This window comes from Copadichromis virginalis, linkage group LG6 (assembly GCF_057382275.1).
Source record: "Copadichromis virginalis isolate Kocher_CV1m ecotype Utaka linkage group LG6, C_Virginalis_male_GT1.1, whole genome shotgun sequence".
Lineage (NCBI taxonomy): Eukaryota > Metazoa > Chordata > Actinopteri > Cichliformes > Cichlidae > Copadichromis > Copadichromis virginalis.
The window spans coordinates 23,307,528-23,332,355 of NC_140623.1; the positions used below are offsets into that span (position 1 = coordinate 23,307,528).

The window sequence follows — 24,828 nt, forward strand, 5'->3', positions numbered from 1 at the left end:
GCAACAGAATTATGTAATGAAACAAATGTCAAGTATTTGCATAATTTTACAGTAATTTCATAAAATTAACTGTACGTATCGTTACTACGTTACGTCGCTGGATCATTCTGGATCACAGTGAAGAGCTTCCTTGCTAAGGACATGTTAGCGTGTTACTGTATGTATGTGATAATTTACCTGCAGTGTTGTATGCATGTTGGACATGAATAAAAAGGGCTGCTCGTAATCAGGCATACGTGAGGCTGACCAATCCTTCACCAGTCGCAAACCTGGCAGATTTTAGATCGGTACATCTCTAATTTGGGCCTGAACTTGTTTTCCAGATCCCAAGTTAACCCATCGATGCTAGCCAAGACTGGATCTTCTGTAGCTTTGTGACTTAATGTGCAAATGTGTGATGTATAAATGAAAGTCTTGAAACTGTTATCTCAAATGTGAGATGTTCTGAAAACCTTCGATACGATATGTGCGTAAGTACGTGGTCTCAAGTGGACGTGCAAAACAAACCGCATGCAAGACTGTGGAGCTTAAAAGCCCATTATCCCTGCACAATACAGATCTTAAGCAGCCCTCCTTCAATAGTTCATTCTTCCTGCTTTAGGTTTTTGTACCTCCATAATCTAAATACACTCCTTCTGCTGTGATGTACAAGTAAAACCAAAGGGATAACTAGATCCACCATAGTATGTATATTTTTTTAAACACACCCTATGGATGAAAATACAAAGTATTAGTCGCCTGTGCAGAGATCCATTGTTTGTGTCAGTGTGTGTGTATGACTAGCTCCTGCCTCTATTGTGATCATGGTCAGTCCATCAAAGCCCGGAGAAGGTATTGGCAAGGCATTTGGTCTACTGTCTGCTTCACACTTCCTTTGTTTGTGTGTGTGTTTGTGTGAGTGCTGGTCCAAGCCTCTGTCTCCTCACACTTCCTCCCGGCCATTGTGTGTATGTGTGTATGTCATTCTTTCTCTTTCTCTAATCAGTGTCTCATTGGGTTGATCCCCAAGACTCTGGATGAGCTATTTCTGGAGATTCCTGTTATGAAAAGATCATCCACCCCACCTAAACGCCATAACTCTTCTGTATACATTGCTATGAAAAAGTATTTTCGTCCTTCCCGATTTCTAAGTTTTTTGTGTATTTGACACACTTACGTGTTTCAGATCATCAAACTGATTTTAATATTAGACAAAGATAATGCAAGTAAATACAGAATGTCATTTTCAAACGATTAACCACATTTTTTGGAAAGCTTAGTTCAGTTTCACTAACAAGAAATCACTGAAATATAACCTGTATGACAAAGTGAAGTAGGCTAAAAGATGTCAAAAAGCATGATCTAGAGAAATAATTGAGTCATTGACATCAATCAGTCTGGAAAGGGTTGCAAAAGGCTTGGGGACTCTATTGAACCATGGTGTGAGCCATAAATGGAACATGATACAGTGGTGAACATTCCCAGGAGTGGTCAGCCTACCAAAATCACATGAGGTCACAAAAGAACCCAAAACGACATCCAATGAACTGCAAAAATGTAACTTTTCTGAAAGTATGAATCTCGTTACATTTAGCCTAAAACTAACACAGCATCTTATAAAATGAACATCATAACAACAGTCCAACCTGGTGGTGATAGTGCAAACATCTGGGGATGCTTTGCTGCTTCAGGATCCAGATGACTTACCATAATTGATGGAACCATTCATTCTGTGCTCTACCAGAAAATCCTGCACGAGAATGTTCAGCCATCTGTACATGTCCTTATGCTCAAGCACACTTGGGTCTTTTCAGCAGGACAATGATCTGAGAGACACCATAAAATCCACCTCTGAATCACAAAGAAAAAATCCCACAATCCCCAAATGATGGTTTGGGAATGGCCTAATCAAAGTCTGGACTTAAATCAGATTGAGATGCTTTGATATGACATTAAACAGGCTGTTCATGCTCCAAAGTCCTCCAGTGCAGCTGAATTATAAAAATTCTGCAATGAATTTTGCAAATTCCAGCAAGACTCACTGCCAGTTATTACAAATGCTTGATTGCAGTTCTTGCTGCCAAGGGCGGCACAACCTGTTATTAAGTTTAGGAGGCAATTACTCCTTCACACAGGGCCAGGAAGGTAGAGCTAATATTAAAATTTGTTTCATGATCTGAAACATACAGGTGTGATAAATATGCAAAAAGAAAAAGAAAGAAAGAAATCAGGAAGAGGCCAAATACTTTTTCATGGCACTATATCTCTCTGTGTCTCAAAGTCTTTAACTCATTTTGTATCAGTGAAATGCAGAGGACAAACGCTTGCCATCAGAGGATTCGACTTCACAGTTGTGTAGATCCAATTTAGAAGCAAATGCATTACCTCTACCTTGCTTATGAATAGATCACATGACAGGCACACAATAAGTTGACAAAGTGGTGCCGTCATAAATACAGAACTTCAGTTTTTTGCCGATTCCAGTGGACCTCATTGACCTTTGCAAACCCACAGTTTGGTTATCTGTTATGTGAGTCTTTTTTGACATGGCCTTTGGGTGTTTGTGTATGTGTGAGTTGGACTGACACCTCCCTGCACTGACCCTCACTTGGCCTTTCTGTTCGGGGTTAGGAATGGCAAAAGACTGAGTGTAAACCCCGAGGCTGTCCCATGTCTCTACAGCAGGGGAAATAGTTTCATTCATTTTTCTCAAGCTTTTTGCTGTTTGATGTATTTGGCTTTGAGTCGTTCTTCTTCTTCTCAACTCATTTTTTATGATTTTTTTAACCCTCCTTTTCCCCGTTTCCCTCTTCCAGGCCCTCCCTCTGTGTCTCGGGGTCAGAGGTGACACTGTAAAGTTTACAACCTACAACAGTAGCATCACCTAAGACAACCAGCTACAAACGCTGGATGATGTCTGTTTTGTTTTTAAAAATGGTCTTATTTTTCTTTCAGTATGGAAGTTATCACTATGAACCACTAGGGGACATGTTTTAAAATTTACTACGTTATACAAGATAATCCACTAAAACTGCCCCGCCTTAAATGTAATGTTTGTATTTTCTAATTCCTTTGCTAAAGGGTAGTTACACATAATGCCGGCTCTAATCCGCTGTGTCTGTCTGGTGCAACACTGATGCATCTCCCCATTTCCTTTCTTTTGTCCAAAGCCCTCATTATACTTATGTGTATTTGATCTGTATCTGAATCATAAGCCAAACAAACGCCTGACTCTGACGAGCTTTGATGAATGAAAATTGTAGACACTTGAGAGAGACACACTCATTTTCCCCTGAGCAACTGGCAGCAGCGGCAGTCTGCTTGTCTGATCTCTTGACAATTTACCACACACATACATCAACAACAACTTGCATTATTGTGCATTTATCGCCACAAACCAACTTGAGAGTGTTAACCCCCACCCCCCTCATTTTTTTGCAGGGTTGTTGCCCCATCTCAAGCAAGTGTAGCTTTGGGTTAGGGGTTTGGTTGCAGCCTCTGGGTGGTCGGGTTATGTGGCTCAGGGATTTGGCCTTGTTTGGCAATCTGTCTTCATCTTTTTGTCCCTTTCTTTGCTTTCTCTCTCTATTCTTCTATCATTTTCCCCTCTCTTTCTCTCTTTTTCCTCTATCTCGCACACAGACTAATAATCCCAATTAGCTTTCTTCCTCCCTTCAGGTAACAAGTTAAGGATAGTCATCACAAGAGATGTTCCTTCAGATTATGAGCTCATAAAATTGCATATTTTGATGTTCATGCATCAGTGATCACGCTGATCTTTTTTGCATAATTTGCATGCTTATGCTTTATCGCTTAACCTGGACTGTTTCCTGCAGTGAGAGTGCAGCTGATGCAAAGTCTCTCCAGCCTTGTGCTGTATTTGACAACTGTAAACCGTGTTCTGACCTGACTGTCCCGACATTGTCCGGATATCATGTGTGAAAACAGCTTCAGTTTTTAAATCAGATAGGATCAGGAACTTTTATATGAGTGTGTTATGTTTTTGTATGACTGCTTGTACCGTCCCGTATGTTTTGCTTAGATTGGCTTTACTTTGGATTGTTTTGGGTTTTTACAAATCTGATGTGGAATGTTTAAAAATAGAAATTGCTAAAACATTTCTTTTAAAGAAAAAAAACTATACAGATCACCACCACCGTGAATTTTATCCATTCATCCATCCATTTTCTTCCACTTATTCAATTCAAGGTCACCAGGGGTGCTTATCTATCTCAGTTGCCATGGACAAGTTTCACGTCTGTCACAAGACTAACAGAGAGAGACTTACAACCATATACAATCACATTCACTTTAGAATTACCAGTTAACCTACTAACTGCCATCCTTGGACTGTGGAAGGAAGTTGGAGTACCTGGGGAGGACACACAGAAAGGCCTCGACCAGATTCGAGGCCAAGAGCTTCTTGTTGTGCTCTTTCCAAACACTCGAAACTGCCCTACCGTGAATCACCATAGATTTTATAGTTATGGTGAATGGACATGGAAAATGTGATATTTTCATCTCCCCAAAAGTCAGCAGAGATAAATCCTCTTTTCTCTTCAGGACTGCCCTAATTCTTTGTGGCATAGATCTAACAAGGTGCTGAAAACATTCCTCTGAGATTTTGGTTCATAATGACGTGATAGCATCACACAGTTACTGCAGATTTGACGGCTGCAAAGTGTGCCAAGAAAATATTCCCCACTCCATGAAACTATAACCAGCAGCCTGAACTGTTGATACAAGGTAGAATGTTCTCTTGTTGTTTATATGTATGTTGAAACACAAATTGGGAATCAATAAAGAGCAGGCAACATTTTTCCAGTCTTCTGGAGTGGCACCTGGTGTGGTCTTTTGCTGTTATACCCTATCCTCTTCAAGGCGTGTTTTGCATTCAGCAATGCTCTTACCTAGATTTCAAGATTTCTCATATTGTGTTATATACCGTTGCCTTTCTGTTGGCTCAAAGCACTTTGGCTCCTTTCATTCTGCTCACTGAATATTTTGTCTTTTTCAACCATTCTCTTTAAACCCTGGAGAGAAAGATTCCTGTACGTCAGCAGTTTCTGAAATACTCAGACCAGCCCATCTTGCACCAACAACCATGCCACATTCAAAATCACTTGAAATCGCCTTTCTTTCCCAGTCTAATGCTCAGTCTGGACTTTAGCAGGTCATCTTGACAGTTATAGATATTTGCACTAATGAGCGGTTGAATGGGTGTACCTGATAAGGTGAGTGTATGCTATAGTCATTCTGAAGGTACTAATGTCTGGATTCCATCACTCACCAAAAAGGTGTAACTCTCTCTTGTAGAGCTTGTGAACAAGTACTTACAGGAGTTTTTGGAGGGATAGTACTGTATAAACATTATGGGCAGCATCAATCACACACGTGGCATATGAGAAAATCCATTGTTTCTGCTTAATACCTGCCAAGGTGGTTATGTGTGGTGTGTGTATTTATTACAGGGTTACGCAAAAACTTGCTGACAGTTTGGCATGAACATTTTGCCAAAGGTGGAGTTTGATTGCATAGACTGATTCGGATCTGGATCCAGGAAATTATTTGGACATATTACCTAATATTTTCATATCATATAGCCTCCCAAATACATACTAAATTTAAAAAGGAAAAAGTGTGAAATGTGGTCTTTATGTTTTCAAGGAAAATGTCACAAATGGATCTGAATCCATACATAATTCAGGAGCTAGTGACTCAATGTATACATAGGAGGTCTTGTTGGATGTATAAAGGACTGCTCTTGTTTTATTGATTATTTGTGTAAGTACAAGATAGGCCTTTAAAGTACTTAGCAAATAGTAGTAGTGCAGAACACAAGCAATACACGCTTTTTTATAGTTTTAGAGGTAGGGTTGCAAAGACCAGATATAATGAAATAATATGTTTGTGTTGGGGACTTTTAGACATATTACCAGTGCTAAATGTATGATAGACAGTCTTTGCGAGTCATACACTAAATGTTTAGAAATCTTCTGTGGGCTATAAAAACAAACAAAAAAACTGCTTCTTGTTAAAACTGAAAACTCAAGGCAAAAATTCCAAATTATTCTCATCACCCATCAGAAATGAAAACAATATGCCTCTAACATGCTCACTTCAGTAGTTGGCTGGCTCTGTTCTGACTGAATCACTTGTGACTCCATCGTCAGCTGGTTCTGGTATAAATGCCAGCGACAGACTGCGCACAGAGCCAGGATTTTCTGCATCATCCTTTCCCCCTTCTGGCAGTCCGAACTCTGGATTAGACATATTTCCGTGCCACTGACTCGCCTCCCTTTTTTTTTATTTGCACCGCTTCAGCGCTGTGAGTTACCATGGCAATAACAGAGTTGACGAGATCTAGGAAAAGATGAGAAGTCCACACATGGGAGCATGTGGCAGAATCTGCAACACTCAACTGGCTGTTTCTAAGTATACCAAACATAAACGAGTGAACTGTAAGTCTTATTATCTCAGTATCTCGTCCTATGTGCCCTGCGGTCAGGAATTTAAATGTGTTGTCACTGCAGTCAGCCTGAGCATGGTGTACGTGCGCCTGGCGCGTCATGGACACAACCATTACCATACCTGCAACACTTCTTTTCAAGGCACCACTTGCGCTTTTCAGACTAAATCCCGCGTCACAAAAGAGAGTCTCACAGTTGTCTCCATTAGTTTCTAATGATATGCAAACTGGGTGCCAACCTACAAGTCAAATACTTCTTATGGGAGTGGTAGAAGCGGGAGAGATCCTGCAGCTGAAAAGAGTACGCAAGTCTTTAAAAATATATAACTCGGTTAATAACTTTAGTTTATCTACATGTAACATTTGTAAAATATATTTTACGGTTCTGAGCAAATACATTTGCAAATGAATTAGAAACGGATATCATCGAATGAAGTCGCCATTTGTAGCGGGGAACTCAGTTTGTAACTGTTAGTGCGTTTGGACACAAAGTTGTGTCTCTGATCGTCAAACAAACTCCAGTCCCTGCACATTATGAACTGCAGAGGTTGTTCTGAGTGCATCTGCATGTCTCCAGCTCCTTATCAGGTGTGGAGCAGCAGAGTGAGGGGGGGGGGCGGGGTGGAGCCACGGCAGAGCTGCCCATTCCTAAAGCTTGAATCACACTTTACTCTCTCCATTCACATTCCTGCTGGGAACCGCTTCATTCAAGGTCCGGTGTGGTGTTGGGACGATTTGAATATTGTGGAATTCTGTTTGCCGCAGCAAGATTAGTTAGGACTATGGAGTTACCGCTTTGCCCAACGGTCGGAGAACATTTGCACCCGATTCTCTAGTTTGCCTTTTATCTACAGTGGATTTATCATGCGGACTTCGTCCTAACGGTGGAGTAGATCTGACTGAACTGTCTACCCTGCCAGAGTGCAGCCGGGAGTTTGGTTTTATGGTGGAATTGAGACCTTAAAAATGATACTGACACGTAAGTTCATTTCATTCTTATCCACCGAACTGCGTTTAGATAAGTGATGGTTTTCAGTTTGTATGAATAACGTGTCCGTCCAGTGAAGCGGTTTCCTGTTCGTCGGGGAGTGAAGAGTTCCCAAAAGTGCACTTTTTAAAGGTTATTTTCGGAATTTAAGATTTAAAACTTTTACTGCAGGTTTAGTTTTGAGTGGAGGTTTTGGATAAACCGTCTTTGGGGCGCAGCGCTGCGGACTGTCAGAAATTCTCACAGCCTGACGCGTACGGAGTCCCGACCTCTGTTCACAATTCTCTGAATATGTCCGGTTTTTGTTGTTGTTTCTTTGATTGTTTGCTTGTTTTTGTTCGTATGTTTGTTTATCGGTGACCTCCACAATACTAAATGGGGACTATTTTCTCACATAACCAAAAACCTACTGTAAGACTGACCCTTTTACGCGCTCAGCCAAGAGAAGTTTCTAGCAGAGCAGCGCACACTTCACTGTTAGAATCGATAGTGGTGATGAAACCTTCTCCAAAATGTGCCTATTTCAAGTAGCCTTATTGATATTGAATTGGTTTTGAGATTATCCTGGGTATAGTACCAGCCCGCGACAGTAGTGCCATCCTATCGCCTCCAGTTTGCTTAACTGCCTTTTGCCTGACGGCCGACCTTTTGCGAAAAGCAGGGGAGGGGGGATATTGAGGGGGTGCTTTGTGGCTGTTTAAGTCCTGTTTTCAGTTTAGTTTTGTCAGGCTTAGCTTGATTTGTTTGCTTCTCCTTTGTCCCAGCCGTTTTCAACGTTTGTTCCAACACATGGCTTCTTATCAGCTGCCTGAGGTTTGGAACAGATATGAGCGCTGAGGTTCAGTTGAGCCATAAAGGCATTAAGAACGTGCTCAAAGGCGCGCACGCACACACAGTATATACTCATTTCCAGCCATTATGATGCAAGATGAATGAACTTTATCTACAGTAACCACTAATCCAGGAATAGTATAATGCTGATATCATTCTACTATGCAAACTAGGAATAGAAGGACTATCCAGTCAAAAGTGTAAAAGAGACCACATTTTCTTTTCTTTTTTCAAGCCTATGTGGGATGAGGTAAACCACCTTAGACTGGGGTTGTTCTAAATGAAGGAAACATGCTTCATCTGGATTCTTTGTGAAACAGGAAGAAGCTGTGACCTTATCTGGAAGATTTACATCCAGCTGTTTTCTTCATGTCCTGTGAGAAAAGTCATATGTTCGCTGTTGCTCTCACCTTCCTTTGGCTGAAGGTACTGGGCTGTCCTGGGATCTGTATGTTAATGGATTGCTATCAGGGGAGGGAGGGAGGGAGGGGAGGGGTGCAGGCAGGTAGACTGTCATCTGGTTGCTGAAAGCTTCTCAGAAGCTTTGAATATGCCTGGTCACCTGATCCAGGGCTAGGGCCCTCCATGTGAGCATAAATCTGTCGTCAGGGGGTCTTTGGGGTTAGCGCTGCGATGACCCATCTGGGACAGCCGTGTGTTTGCGTGTGGATGTGCTCGTGGATCCGTGCCTGCATGCCTGCGCCAGCTGGTGGTTGATAACTGGAATGGAGCATGTTAGTAACTTGATTATTTTTTTGTTTGTGTCAGTGGGATATAGTTTGAGAACAGCCAGATGGTAATATTCCTGGCACCGTATCACTTAGCCAACAGCCAGGCCTTCTCTGTGAGCACCAGCTGTCTCCACAGTGGAATCACAAAACATGATACCCATCAGGAAAGAAAAAAAAATGTCCATCCTTACATTCCACTAGTGGAGCACAGGAGGGATTTTACATTGGTCACGCTAAAAAATCTGCAACGTCCAGTTGTTCTTGGGTTTTCTCACATGTGTGTGTTGTGATTTCAATTTTTTTTCAAGTCTTTTACAGGCTTATCCTTGTCGGTGCTTATGTGAAGGACAAAAGCAAGGCAGCATTCAGGCTCTGGTGCTCTGCTTATTACGTCTGAGCCAGCCACACAGTCTGGCCTGGTTTATCACATCACCTATATAAACCAACTTTGCGGTCCCTTTGGAACGGCCCACTCTGAAATGAACTTCATTAGGATCTGACGACTGCTTTTTGGGTTGTTATGCAGTGGGCACTTGGAAACTCAGCAGTGATCAGATGACTCAAGATAAGCCACCTCAATTCACAACAGTGGTTAGTCAAGCATTATTCTCAGTCTGCCAGCTTCAAAGCCCCAGCATCACTGTTAACTGTATAGAGACTCTTGACCTCCAGTTTGCTATAGGTGGGGGAGCAGCATCCTTTGTTTGCTTGCTGCTGACAAACTCCCACTGGAGCTGAGCATTCAGACTCAGCCAGCCAGACCCCGTTGCCTCCTGCACTGGGGGTGGGAGGTGGGGTGGGACTGTGGTCGGCAATTGTGAGAATTTCCTGTTACCGGAAGGGAGAGAAGAGAAGTGGCGAGCAGAGTTGAAATAAGTAGAGACAGCGCAGGAGATGAAGGTGAGAGCAGGGAAAAGGAAAGCAAAGAAAAGCTGTGGTGGATAATTTTAGAAGTTGATACTTCGGGAAAGTGGGTAAAGCTTGACTGGGTGCTCACCAGATTAGCTTTGGGCAATGTGCAGGAGAAAAGATTCTCGTGATCCATATGAAATCTCTATTAGCATCAGCTTGGATCTTATTAGTTGTGTTATCTGCTGTTCTTCTGTAATCATCTTCATCTTTCCAAGCAAGAGGGAGTGTGTCCCACTGAGTTGTTTTTGCTTGTTCATATCAGTCAGGATTAGTGTGGAGCTGACTTGTCTTCATTTTTTGGTTATAAGATTCAGAAATCAATGTGGCTAATTATGTCAGAATATTTATTATTTGTTGGAAAGTCTAGACGAAGTCACCTCAAAGCCTCATTCCTTTCAGACGTTCTTGTCTGTTCTGAACTTGTGATTATCCAAGTTCTGCGCCCGTCACCTCGCCAGTGGTTCTCAGACTTGTTCTTAGAAGCTGAAAAAACAACACACCCTACACTGAAATTCAAAACGGAGCAAAGTATTATAGCAGCAAAGTCCTGTTTAGTTTTCAAACAAAAATCATACTTGGCTTCAGGCCTATTTTTTCCCACTAATCATCAGTGGTCCCACTTGTAGTGGCCACAGTGTGCCAAACCTACCATGTGGCAACTGGCTTAAAAAAAAAGAAGCAGCCAAACATGGGAGACGTTTGGCATAATTATCTTTTCCAGTTGAGAATCGCATCATTATTCACACCCCGAGTTAATGGCACGAAGTGACAAAGTTCTCATAGAGTGGTGTACAATAAGTTTCCTTCAAAAGCAAGAAGATAAATCCTCCAGGAATTAGACTGAACATGATGAGAAGTGAAGTGAGCTGGATGTAAAGAGCTTGCCAGGACATGTAGCATTTTGAGTGGTGCCACTGGCTTTGAACCTTTGACTCACTCTGTATGTGTTATCCCTTCTTGAGCCGACTTGGCACACGCGTGCTGAATAACGCGGTCATTATCAGGGTGATAAAACTCTCTTTTCTGCTTTCTCACTGCAATGTTGAGGCTCTAAGTGGGTGCCGCAAGATATGTGTTTAGAGTGGCTTTGTAGCCATCTTTAACCACGAGGACGTTTGGTAAGTACACACAATCGCCGGGGCCCGTGTTTGTCTTGGCTGCCTCCCCGTCTATTATCTGGTCTGGAACAAATGAAGGCAGGGCTGCACAGCCAAGTGGTCGGTGGCCATTGCACGCTGCTAAGCTTTCTTCCTGTGAGGGAAGCAGGAAGGGGAAGTGAGGTAGTTCCCTGATCAGGGCTAGGGAACCAGGGTGGACAGTGAGTGAAGAAAAAATTTGAAATACACCCTCAAATCTTTTTCTATCGAAGCTAACATAAATGTTAATGGCTAGGAGGTCTGGTTAAAGATGATGTTTTTATGGCCTGAGTTCCTGGGATATTCTTGTAAATTCCTTTTGTTGCTTTGTTGATCCGGCTTTTGATTCTTCCAGATGCATGTTAGTGCAAGTGGGTGCTGCTCTATTGTTAAGAATGTTTGTGCCAGATGCCCCATGCCCCTGTCCACTTCCTGTGGCCAAACAAAAGACAAAAATATTCTTGCTTTTACTCTGTGAATGAATGGACACAATGTAGCTCAGTGACAAATATTATTCAGTCGGATCCATCTGCGGGGTGAATGCTGCTGTCTTTATTTTATTTCCTCGGCACACTAAGTTCACATTATCTCACTGTAAAATAGATTTGACACACATTCTAGCCCAGTAGGGTGTGTCACTGCATAGCATCCCAGCAAAAGGCACTTATTGGCTCGCGTAGCTCCTTTTCTGGGGACTGGAGGGGGGCGTGGGGTTGGAAGGCCAACCATGTGTTTGCATGTCTAATTTGCATTTCAATAGCTTTACTGTCTTTTGAGTGGTTTGTCTTTAAACATGAGGTTAGTCAATGCAAACACACACAGACAGACTTACTTGTGCACACACATTTAAACACGAGCGAGCACAGGAATCTCTGGCCCTGTGCACTGCTTGCTTTCAAGAATGCTGGTATAATTATTGCTTGGTTTGTACTTTCCTCTGGGTTCACTACGCTCCAAAAATACTCAGCTGAAACACACACACACACACACACACACACACACACACACACACACACACACACACACACACACACACACACACTTTTTCTCAGGCATACAGCTTCACATCCACAAGGAAAAATAGCGCACGTTTAACAAATAACGCCGGAGTGTAGTTGTTAATGTGCCATTTGACACTGCGGTGCGCGCTGGTGTCATGGTAGTTGTTTAAAGGAAGTTGGAGCCTCTGCAGTGGCAGTGGGGAGACTCTTGTCTTGGTCGTGTCACACCTTGTTGTTAGTGGGTTTGTCTGCCGTCTAGGCTTGTTGTTGGTATGTAAATGTCGGCATATCGCTTAGTCCAGACCCTTTGCAGCTGTAGTCTTCCTTGACCTCTCTGTTTCTCGTTACTTTTCTTGCCTTTCAGGTTGTTCTCTTTTTGTGTTCTTGTGGGAAGATATATATAACGTGTGGAGCGATTTAGCTTTGAAATGAGGTGTAACTGCTTAATGCGCGAACCAAAGATATAATGCACTAAATCCAGTTTCTTTACGGGTGGTTATGATTAGCTAATTACACTCAGCCAGACACAGTAACCCAATTAAACTTGCCAGTGTAGCAGTTTGTAAAAGCAAGAACTTTTGACTGTCCTCCAAGTCTTTTACTTGCTTTGTGCCTCGGGGGCGATCGTGGCTCAAACGTTGGCAGTTTGTCTTGTAATCGGAAGGTTGCCGGTTTGAGCCCCGGCTCCGACAGTCTCGTCGTTGTGTCCTTGGGCAAGACACTTCACTACTGGTGGTCAGAGGGCCCGGTGGCGCCAGTGTCTGGCAGCCTCGCCTCTGTCAGTGCGCCCCAGGACAGCTGTGGCTACAATGTAGCTGCCATCACCAGTGTGTGAATGACTGAATGTAGTGTAAAGCGCTTTGGGGTCCTTAGGGACTATGTAAAGCGCTATACAAATACAGGCCATTTACCAATTTTGTCACTCAGGCTTTGTTTCTCTCAAGGTTGATCTGCGTGTGTACTTGCTATCATTCTAGGAACTAGGACACTGTAAAACTCTTCTTTTGGTCTCCTGTCTAAAAACAGGTAGCTGCAGGGATAATGAAGCATTTATGGCGATTGGAGCAGCCATTTGGCACATGTCATCTAAAAAGCTTTCACAGGAGACATCCTCGTGGCACCGGTGACACACTATAGACCTCAGCTTGTGTTCTAAGGGAGTTATGGGAGAATTTGTTTGTCAGCCTTTAAGAAGTATGGAATAATGGCTTTTATGGAGAATCTGTACGAGCTCTCAGAATGACACATCTGAATGTTAAACTCCCTTTCCTATACTCACGCTAATCTTCCGAGTTTACTTGTGATGGTAACAGGAGGAAACAGATGCTCTTAGACAACAAGCAAAGAAAATGTAACATGTTAATACTTTAAAGAATAAATGTTTTCCATGGATGCAGATCCACGGCAACCATTGTTCGTGTCACGTGAGGAAAAGGTTAGGCAACGTTTACTGTCAGAGATATGTGACTCCACTGCATTACCTAGCTAAGAAGCTTAAGTGGAAGACACTTGAGAGTGTGATGGTGTGAAGTTTGCACGTATGTTGCTCTTAGCTCTAGAAACATGTGAGAGGCGTGCGTGACGGAGTGTTAGATAGCTAATAAGGTCAATCAGTTCACATTGGATAAGCTGCTAACATGCTGGAGGGTTCCAGAGTGTTTTCTTGGATTGGTGTTTAAACTTGATAACTTTATTAAATGATGTTTCATTTACACTCGTGATGTTATTACCAAAGCCACGCTCATGTCTTTTCATGTTACTACACGCTTTTTGACATGATGCTGTTCTTCTGTAACCCTTAACGTGTGTTTCACTTGTTCTTCTCCATAGAGATTGAAGCCAAAGAGGCCTGCACGTGGCTCCGAGCTGCAGGGTTCCCGCAATATGCCCAACTTTATGAAGGTAAGGAACACTAGGAGACACCGCAGCCTGCTCAAAACTGGTACATGACTGATGGGTTTGGGTTTTATCACTTTGCAATAAGAATAATTTTTATATTTAGTTTTCAAAATTTAAACACACAGCCTAACATTACAGAAGAGCAAATGAGATGTGTGTGGGGTTTTTTTTTTTGCTCTACATCCGAAAAGAAATCCATGTAAGCCCCAGCGAGCTGTACTGTATTGCAAACATTGCCTATGCTTTGAATACAGTGTAACCTATATAATTATAGCTTTCTGCTCCATCTAAAGCTACACCTGCAATGACAACTGCTTGAAAAAGAGTACTTTGCATGACCCTTGAAATATAAATAAGCACCAAAGTACATAAAACATTCTTCACTCCTTGTAGGTCTTCTATACTACTGCATGCCAGGGGCATACCAGTTCCCTTTATGTAATTACAGAATGATGACAGCAGTACCGAGCTGCCATTGTCAGCAGGTCACTGCTTATTTCCACTTAACTGTGAAAGGTTTCCTATTTGAGTTTCTGTACAGGTGTTGAGACCTTTCAGACAAAAAAAAAAAAAGCAATACAAAAGTGCTGAAAACTGCGCTTGACTCATTTGTAGTAGTAGTAGGAATTGCTCTGTTGATACGTGACACACATTTCCCTTCCTTATTTCCATAAGAGATTCTTTATTGTCTGTGCCGTCGAGACTATTGCCCCACTAAAGATAGGCAGACTGATAGGCCTGCTCCAGTACAGTACAGGTTAAAGGTGCTGGCCCCATGATAGCATTTTCTTATCAACGTGACCCCTGAGGGTTTGGATGCAACAGTCCCATTTTGGGTTGGTCCGACATTCCAGAAAACCTTGTAATATCCAGTTGGTCATTCTTGGCATTCAAGACAGAATTTCAAGGCATACTCACTCTGCTTTTACCAGCCCAGCAACTGGGCGAACAAGTGACCTTGTTATTCAGGTAGACCAGAGAGAAAGAGTGAGAAGCAGAAAAGGAAGCGGGACCTCTGAGCCACATTGGAGTACCTATTGTCATTTTTCAATCAGTCCCCTGTTCTCTCCCCCTGTGCTGCATATCCCCCCTGCCTGCTGGGTCTGAAAGCTGCAGCTGTGTTTGTTTGGTCGACTAAGACGCTACTTCCTCTTTTAGCTTTTAATCAGGGCTGTATGGGTGGGTGGGAGTGAGAGGGGGAAGGTGGGTGTTTGAGTAGGTGGGTGTCTTTGGAGCTGAGGGTGGTATCTTTTAGTTTTATCTGAACATACTGATCCAATCAGTGGCAGGGAGATGCCCTCACGTAACCTGACTCACTTCTCTCTCTTTAGACGCCCAGTTTCCCATTGACATTTCTTCAGTCACCAAAGACCACGACTTCCTCGATCGGGATGCTATTGAGGCTCTCTGCAGGTGAGATTACAAGTCATGCTTAAAACCCTTCATACGCCTTTTATCTTTCTTTTGATGGTATGTTCCTTTCTTCTTGTTCCTCATCATCTTCTCTCTCTCTCTCTCTTTTTTGTACTATCACTACTTTTCCCTCTGATGAAACCATGAGGGCACGACTTCAAAAAGAGCCATGCTTTGGAAAGTTGCCGATGAGATAAAAGAATCGCACGATAAGCAACCGTGCACTTCCCCTCCCTGTTTGGTTTCACTATGTTCTTACCTTCTTCCGCCTTTATTTTCTTCTTTATCTGGGACTGATAGGGTTTATCTTAGCCGTTAGAGTCTTTTGTACCATCCTCCCAGGCACATATCTTTCTCCTTACATCACTGCATCTTTCTTTTTATGTTGTAGGGGACAAAAAAAATTAGACTGCAATTGTTCCCTAAAACATAAACATTTAAAAGGCTCTGAGCTTTGTGAGCCTTCATTTTATATGTGAAGTGATCCAAATGGTTGCAATTATCATTGAAGACGACTGGGTTTGCATTCAATTTGTCCCCCTGCCGTCCTTTTTAGCATATGAGGAGGGAACTAATGGTTCTTTAATGGACTCAGCCTCTTCATCAGAACTCGATCCTTAAGTAATAAACCACAGCAGGTGTTCCTCCATACATCTGGAAGCTATCATCTCAGTGTCTCCTCTTTTGGCAGCATTCATCCCTTCCCCACATCCGCAGCTATCCTTGAGTTCCCATCACTTCATCTCTCCATTGTTACATGATCTGCTCTAAGAGCTCTTCAGAGGTTGGACCCCCTTCTCCAGGTGGCTAAAGGGATAATCTTTCTGTCCCCTCCCCGAGGTTGCGTCGGCACTCCAGCAGATTTCATTCTCTTTGCACTCTCTCCTTCTCTTCCTGTCCACGTAGGGATTATCCCTCCGCATCTCATTAGCCAGACTGGATGCACCGCAGTTCCTTTTTGCCTTGTTTCATCTTTCCTTCCTTTACACATCCTTGTGTTCTAGTGAAAGTTGGTGAGGTTTAATATTTAAAGCCCACGCAATTCAAATCTAACCAGTTGTGCGTGTGTTTGTGTTTGCAGGAGACTGAACACCCTCAATAAGTGCGCTTTAATGAGACTGGAGATTTCGCCACAAAGAAAAAGAGTAAGTCTACATGCAAGCACTTGAACTACCCTCCTTTGTGAAAAGCCACTTTGCACATCTCCTTATCCACAGTTGCACCGCCTCACCTCAACCCACAGTTCGCACTTGGCCACAGGGCAAAGCTGCATTTTCTCTCATCTCGTTTAATGAGAAGGCACCTGTTGAGTTCATTTCTATACCAAATGGGTTGTGGGATAGTAGGGGAAGGGAGGAGAGCTTTAATGTCTAAATGAAGGGGTTTCTTTGACCAAAACTCCCCCATTCATTTAAAGTATGCTCACCTTCTCTCTTCTAAAATACTTCCTCGTATTTATACATCTTTCAATGATTTCAGAGGTATTATAAAGGCATGTTTTCAAGCAGTTTTTCGCACCAATTAAACCCCCACCAACACCAGCTCTTAAATGTCTCTTTTAAGGAAGCCGTCCTAGTGGAAAGTGTTTTTCCTCCTTTGGATAATTATGTAAAAATCCCACTTTTAGACCACTCATGTTTCAATTAAAGCAGAAAGTCTAGACTGACAGACACTGTCACTTTGTGACAAGAATTTCTCTGTTTTCTACAAATCAACCAAATCTAATGCCCTTAAGGGCTACATAGGAAGATCCTTGTTCTATGCGTGGTGGTATTCATTAGGATGACCCTTTCTGTGTCACCTTTCATTTCAGGAGTCAACAGAGAAGAGCAGAGGAGTCAAAGAGGTTATTTGCCTCCTCGACTCCTCCGCTCTTGCGGGACAACAGCCTCCCACCCCCACGCCCAGACAGCTTAGGAATGCATTGATCTCGTCACGTCTTTACATTCCCTCTCTTAAATCTCCATCTCCTCGTCTCCCGTTCTTCGTGGTTTGCTCGTACTGTCCGATGATTATAAGAATAGCTTTCATTCTGCGACCTCATTGATGTGGCAATCAGCGTATCAATCAGTATGATTTGCTGGGTGGACAGTAAAAAATGGTTCCAGCTATGATCACCAGTGAGTGCTGGTTACCTCTCATTACAACCGGAGTAACTGGAGAAACAGGCTACGGTCGTATAGAGCAGTGTCGCCAAAATTACTAAATTGTTCTTTTTAGGTGAATCCTCTTTGTACCAGGATAGATCACAATCTTTATTCACTTTTATTTGAAACGAAGCCTATAATAAAGCCCTTTGTGAACTCTGAAAATGATGATTTTTTTTTCCTTTTTCAATCAAAGTGCTTATCTCCAGGATCCTTTATATAGGAACTTCATTTATAAGTTTTTGGTGTTCTAATGAGTTCAGATTTTAGATTTGAGGCCTGTGTTTGACTTGGATTGTATACTATAGACGCCAGTTTTGTAGGTGGGTTGTATAAGAAATTTTAAAATATATCAGTGACGGCGCTTGTTTTACTCTCCAACCATGAGTGCCTGTGCACAATCAGATAACGACTGTGTAGGTGGGTGTAGGCGGGGGGTGACCCCAGTCTGGCCGGCTACATTGAGAGCTATGGGGTCAAAATGGAATTTCCTCAACGCCCTTCGGGGTCTGAGACAGATTAACCAAACTGGGGGAGGTGTGTGCATTTTTGTAATGGTTCATATACATTAAATGTGACTCAGCAATGGCCAATTTATTCTACTTATTTTTCTGAGGTTTTCTGACTGACCATGAATATAATTACCTCATGCTTCATGCTGAAATTTATACATGTCTTCTTATAAAAGGCCTTGTGTTATGGAAGCTTTTGACAGCCATTGTATATAATTATATTTCATGTAGGTTAAAATTAGATCCATTCTAAAATAAGTTCCATAACTACAGAAAGTTTCCTGGATCAAGGTGAGGAATACTGGAAAAGAAGTGGAAAATGTGGCAGTGAATAATGTCACCAACTGTTTTTCTCCCTCCCTCTCTTTTTTCCCCTTCTCTTCTTGCTATTCCTTTCTCTCCCCTCTCCCTTCCTTGGCCCCCTTATTCATTCAGAGTGAGGACTCAGATGAGGATGAGCCTTGTGCCATCAGTGGACGCTGGACCTTCCAGAGGGACAGCAAGCGCTGGTCTCGGATGGATGAGCTGGAGGTTTTCTCCGCGCTGCCCACAGATGCCTGCCAGCCCCCTTTTCCCAATGACCAAGCATCCCAGAAGGGCAAGCTCACCCTCCGAGAAGGCAACAGCTCGGAGAGTGTGCTGACCGACCTCAGTGAACAGCCCGAAGTCGGCTCCATCCACAGCAGTGGGAGTGGAGGGAGAGGAGAAGAGAAGACCCACGGTGCTGCTCTGGTAAACGAAGCTGTGCCCCCTAATGCCACCCGTGCCAGCTCAATAGCTAGCATGTGTTCATCGTCAGGCACGGGTGGGTCAGGATGTGCTAATGAGGACTCTCTGTCTGACGGGTTGCCTCCATCGCCCCTAGAGACTCTCAGGCAGTTTACCTTTGATGTAAAGACGGGGGTCGCCGGACGAGGGGGAAGTCTGGACCGAGGATCCGGCAGCAGCAAAAGCACACGTTCGAGAGCTAAGAGCTTTCTCAAGAGGATGGAGAGTCTGCGGCTCCGCAGTGGCAGCTCCTCTAAGAGAAAGAAGAAGGGGGGCACCGGCGGAGGCAAAATAGAAATCAGCGGCCCTGTCGTCAAAGAGGGTCTCGATGATGACAAACTGCGGAGGCTCAACTGCGTGGACATCTCCAGTCTCAACCTCAACCAGAATCTTAATCACCATCGCAATAATACCCAGACTATGACACTTAACCGCAATCGCTCTGTATCCTACTCCACTCAGACCAGCAACGGAAGTACTGGAAGTACTGGGAGCAGCCAGTCGGAAGCTAGCAGCGGGAGTGCGGTGAGCACGCCGAGCCCAGTGACTCGAGCTCGCAGCCACAGTGCGGCAGCGACCTCCAGTAAGCGAGGGGGCATGTATTTGGAAGGTTTTGATCCTTTCAGCCTCCTCCAGCAAGCTTCAGATCAGCAGCAAGCTCCCAAATCTGCCCCACCCATCCCCTGCCACGCTAGTAATGGGATGACAGTTGATGAGCAGAACCGCAAGAACAACTACAGCGTGCAAGACAGCAGCAGACAAGTGGAAGAAGAAGAGGAAGAGGAGGGCATGATCTTTTTCTATTTACCAGAAGGCCATAAGCCTGGAACCTTTCCCAAGGCCCTCCAGGATGGGAGTTCACGCACTAATGATAATGGAAACTCTGTGATCCTCAGGGGACGGCACAGCAGACGTCAACGCCGTGGCTCATCGGGCTCGGTCGACAGCCGTCTGAGTTTTTATGACAACGTCCCTTACACGGAGAGAGTGGAGGGAGAGGAGGAAGAGGGGGATGAGCACAAATTAGAGGAAGTGCTTCAACACGTCAGCGGCCTGCAGCGTTTCGTTAATGCCTGGTCTGAGGATGCGGCTGGTGAAGAGGAGGAGGAGGAAGATGAGGAGGAAGAAGGCGACTCGGATTCAGCACTGGACTCGGCCTCCCCGTGCCCATCCTCTCCTCTGCAGAACCGCCTGGAGGAGGCCGAGAACGGAAGCGACCAAGACAGCACAGGAAACCCCTTGGGCGAGGGGGAGGAAGGAATGAGGGAGAGAAGAGACTCTGGTGTCGGAGCATCTCTAACCCGAACCAGCAGGTGAGGGAAGAAAATTCAAAACCATCTTTTTACAAATGCAGATCATCAATGAAGGGTCGGTTCATCCAGATTTTAATAAAAAAAATCAGAGGTTTGAAATCCTTACATTTTATAGTAAGGTGCAAACATGCCAGGTTAGAGTACATGTGGTCATTTATATCTATAGTCCCTAAATCAGGGATGTCTAATTCATTTTACACTATGGGGCACATACAGCCCACTTTGATTTTAAGTGGGTCGAGCAGTAAAACCCCTCTTTTTTTATCAATGTAAAGAAGTTTAACTACACTTTTAATACCTGAGATGTAAGAAAAAGAAGTGCAGTTTCAACACAATGTCTCTTTTTCTACATGATAAAGAAATGCTGTATAAATAACTGTGGGGGGAATCTTTATTTGGAGCCAAAACTACAGTTAAAAGTCTAAAATTTATGCTCTCCTCCACATATTTTCTTAAGATATGGAGTGAGCCAGATTGAAGTCTTTGCCAGGCCAGTTCTGGCCCTCAGGTCCATTTCATACTCCTGCTCTAGATTAAACAGCAACTTTGACTCTAAATAATTCCCAGACCACACTGTTAGCCATTCTCAAAAATACAATTTCATGCATATTTTTATATAAGAAAAATTTTATGTGCTACTTTTAGTTTTAATACTAAGTGGAAAGTCTCATGCTGCCAGTCTTTCTTCTGTAAAAGGACAAAGCAAACCTGAATGCAGCACTGAGGTACCAACAAAAAGAGTTTTACATAAAAAGTGACAGCATAGGATAAACAGGGGGACACGCTGAGACTTCTCTCCTTATGTAATGCTACCGAGCGCTCTGGAATGCTGCTTGGTTTCCATGGGGACCGTTCCTGTGCTTTCAGGAATTCACAGGCAGACTTACGTTCGGCGGGCTTTTAGTCTCAAAGACAATCTCTTGATTGATGTGTACATAAGTCCTTGTAATCCCCAAACTGATCACTTGGCACATAACAACTACAAATACTGTGTGTGGCCGTGGGTTTTATTGTCAACGTTTATGCATGAACAAAAGCATGAGGCAGATCCCGAGGGTTAAACTTGTTCTTTCTCAATCGTCAGTATTCTTCTCACATCTCAATTTGTGCTCTGCTCTTCTCCGATGTACTCCAGACCACAGAAACTCCGCTGGCCCAGCTTCCAGAACTCCCATCGGCCCAGCTTGGCCTCCGCCCAGCTTCAGATTAGCTGCCAGTCTGTGCTACAGATGAATCTGCTGCAGAAACTCTCCCTTCTGCAGCTCACTGCTCTACTGGAGAAACACACTCCTACAAACAAACATGGCTTCAGTTGGTGAGTGGACTGTAGGGAAGGCTTGTGGACGGGAAATGGAGGGTGAAAGCATTAAGAAGTGTTTTTCTTTCTTTTTAAAGCTTCATGTGAAATGGCTTCTGCCACTGCCATATTGTTCCTCTAAGTAATGCCCTTTAATATACCCATTCAGCCAGCTATTAACCCTCTCAATCCTACCCATCTCCAAATCCTCTCCATCTGCAGGTTGTTGTATAGTGTGGGGATGGCTGTCCACAGAGGTTGGGTTTCACATTCTTTTCCCAGGCCCATAATTGCTGGGAAGGGGCGTACATAGTCTTTTTCTCAACGGGGCAATCATGGCAGTTCACACGCGAGGTGTTGAGCTCGAGGCTGAAAAGAGCTGCACGCAATAACTGTCCTTCCAAGCTATCTTCTGTACCACTTCTAAGCTTAAGGTCTGGGCTAATGTAATTCCCTGAAATGAAAGCAGCTGAATGTCACTGAACATTCTTCACATTACAGTAGACTGAAGTGTCATTGTGCTAAATTGCTATAAGCCAAAGTGCTACCTAGAATTGGCTGTTTTGAAGAAGCTAAAGTTAAGGAAAAAAGATGACTAGAAGTGGAAAAATCACATTAATTCTGTGTTATTTTTCTGCTCGAGGCTTTCTTTTAAACGGGAATAGAAGGCATTATGACAGTCTTATGACAGGTCGAGGCTCACTGAAAGACAGTGTCCAATTGTTGGCCACTGGAGGCCCACAACATAGTCAGAATTCTGCCCGGGATCATAACATGCTCTTTTTTTTTCTTCTTCTTGTTTTTTTTTTCTAAACCGTGCTTCTAAGAAGCACTCCGAGTCTTGTGAACCCCAGCACTTACAAAGACGCACTTGTCCTGAGTCACGCATAACATCTCTGTGCAAAACACACTCACACCCATGCAGACAGATACTCAGCCATAAATCTGCGGGCACATTCTTGTGAAACGGTCAGGGTTGCATGTTTCAACTCTGGGTTTGTGGATGGAGACTTGCTGTTCACTAGGAACCAAATCCTTGCACACAAGCTCGCCCAGAGTGACAAATCTGGAGACGGACGTCGACTGGAGATGTACAAAGTAGCGGGTTTGTACATCTCCTTTCCACGATCCCCATTTTTCCCTTACCTTTTTACCCACGCCCCCCGTAACCCTGCAGATGGACCTCTGCACTCGCTCACTTTCACACTCGCCTTGCACACACATAAAAGGCTCAAGCGCTGTGTGATAAAAGGCCTAATTGGATTTGTTTGAGTTTTACATTGCATTTGAACTAAAAATAAACCATTTGACGCATTTCTGACGCAGCGGTGATTCAATTTTCTGTGTATGAATAGGTGTTTGTGGAATGTCTGTGTTAGCCCTGATTACTGTGATGTGTTTTTGTTGATTACAGTCTAGGCTCTCAGTTAGTAAAGAGAGAATGAAGGTATGTCATTATAATGTTGACCCATTTTAAAGATCCAAATTTGTGTGTATGCTGCAGGGCTGTGCCGAAGTTTATGAAGCGCATCAAGGTGCGCGACTACAAAGACAGGAATGTGTTTGGTGTGCCACTACAAGTCATCGTCCAGCGGACGGGACAGCCCCTGCCTCAAGGAATCCAGCAGGCCATGCGCTACTTACGAAATCAGTGCCTCGACCAGGTAACATATAGTACAGAAATATGCACAGATGTGTGCAAAACCTTTTTATACACTGGAATTGCAAGTTTACATGTAATGGCCACCTCAGCTTTAGCTTTAAGTACTATTTTAGCTAACTTGTTTTCTTTAAGCTACTCAAACGGCATAAAATATCAATTTAAATACATGTGCATATTTCTCTTGGTGTTACATAACATGAGGCAGGGAATTGGAAAAAGTCTGATGCCCACTCAGTGTGTAAACACTTTCTGTGTGCCAGGGGAGAGTCAGTGCGCTCAGTCACCTGTGTCGCTTTAATCTATACCCAGTCTGTCACAGTCTGTGCATTTATAAAGGAAGGAAAGGTGCAGTCAAATTGAAAAATGGCTTTTAATATGGCATCATGCAAAAGAGAATGATGGCTCTCTTTTCAAGGACAGACAAAGTGCCTCTGTTTGGAAGTGTGAAAGCTCATGGAAAATATTCAGTGAACAAGCCAGCAGTCTTCTTCTTTTCTCCTCCCCAACATTGCCATTTCACACAGCCTTAAAAGGCCATTGATGAGGTCCTACACAGCATTCACTACAAGAATGCCTACTGGCTGTTGTTGGAGCTCCTTGTAAATACAGTCAACAGGATCTGTTGTGATGTAACCATATTGACTGTAAGCTGCGGATTTGTGGATAAGTCAAGAATGTTATTTTCCTAATGCAACAGCCTAACGCAATAAAAGACGTGTGTGTGTGTGTGTTTGTGAGAGTCATTTTTGATACTCTTTGATCGGGTACTTTATAGTTCAAAGGTTTCTGCATGGTATGTGAGACGTAACCCTTTTCTTCTTTGTTTCCCCGCCCAGGTGGGTCTTTTCAGGAAATCGGGCGTAAAATCTCGTATCCAAGCCCTCCGTCAGATGAATGAAGCGAGCGGCGCCGACGGGGGAGGAGTCAACTACGAGGGCCAGTCAGCTTATGACGTTGCCGACATGCTGAAGCAGTACTTCAGAGATTTACCAGAGCCCTTGCTTACCAGCAAACTTTCAGAGACCTTCCTGCAGATCTATCAGTGTAAGAAGACACAAAACACAGAAAATGTTCTTCCAGGCTCGTCTACGTCATTCCTCGCGCAGCTTGACGTATGCAACTGCACAGCTGACATACTTTGTTTTAGATGTTGTAGCCATAGAGCTGTAAAAACACATGAGACAGATGAGCACACATCTGTGGACGCTACACCGTTTGCGTAAGGTGATGTATGAGAGGTCAAGCATATAGTGGACCCATACATATAAGCTTATGTAACATAGCTTATGTAACAGGTCAACACAGATCCCATCATAACTCGTTTTTGGCAGGTAATTGGAGGCCCGATACGGTCTACTTCCTGAATTAAACAACAGCTGGAAAGAACGATGACAGGATGTAGTATGACAACAGATATTAGTACTGACTGACTCTCCTTGAGCTTTTAATTTTATATATGATAATCTTATTGTGGAGCTAAATAAATTTGTGCTAAATTGAACTGAAAAGGAATGATGATGGAGTCCATGTTCTTCTCCAGACATGCCTAAAGAGCTCCGCCTTCAGGCAGCTCGCGCTGCTGTGCTGCTCCTGCCGGATGAGAACCGAGAGGCACTCCGGACGCTGCTGTGTCTGCTCAGCGATGTGACGGCCAGCGTGGCTGAGAATCAGATGACTCCCACCAACCTAGCAGTTTGTCTGGCCCCATCCGTTTTCCACCTCAACACGCTTCGACGGAAGGAGAGCTCCTCGCCGAGGTGTGTGTCTGA

At 43.6% G+C, this 24,828-nt stretch overlaps 1 protein-coding gene across 1 annotated transcript in view; it reads left to right on the forward strand.

Moving 5' to 3' along the window:
- dlc1 (DLC1 Rho GTPase activating protein) overlaps nucleotides 1-24,828 on the forward strand; it is an 85,134-nt gene that overhangs the window by 55,186 nt on the left and 5,120 nt on the right. The window contains exons 6-13 of the mRNA XM_085459295.1: nucleotides 13,878-13,949; nucleotides 15,278-15,359; nucleotides 16,441-16,504; nucleotides 18,454-20,099; nucleotides 21,235-21,414; nucleotides 22,901-23,060; nucleotides 23,896-24,103; nucleotides 24,600-24,816. Coding sequence (XP_085315421.1) covers nucleotides 13,878-13,949; nucleotides 15,278-15,359; nucleotides 16,441-16,504; nucleotides 18,454-20,099; nucleotides 21,235-21,414; nucleotides 22,901-23,060; nucleotides 23,896-24,103; nucleotides 24,600-24,816 — 2,629 coding nt within the window. The remainder of the gene's footprint in view (nucleotides 1-13,877; nucleotides 13,950-15,277; nucleotides 15,360-16,440; nucleotides 16,505-18,453; nucleotides 20,100-21,234; nucleotides 21,415-22,900; nucleotides 23,061-23,895; nucleotides 24,104-24,599; nucleotides 24,817-24,828) is intronic.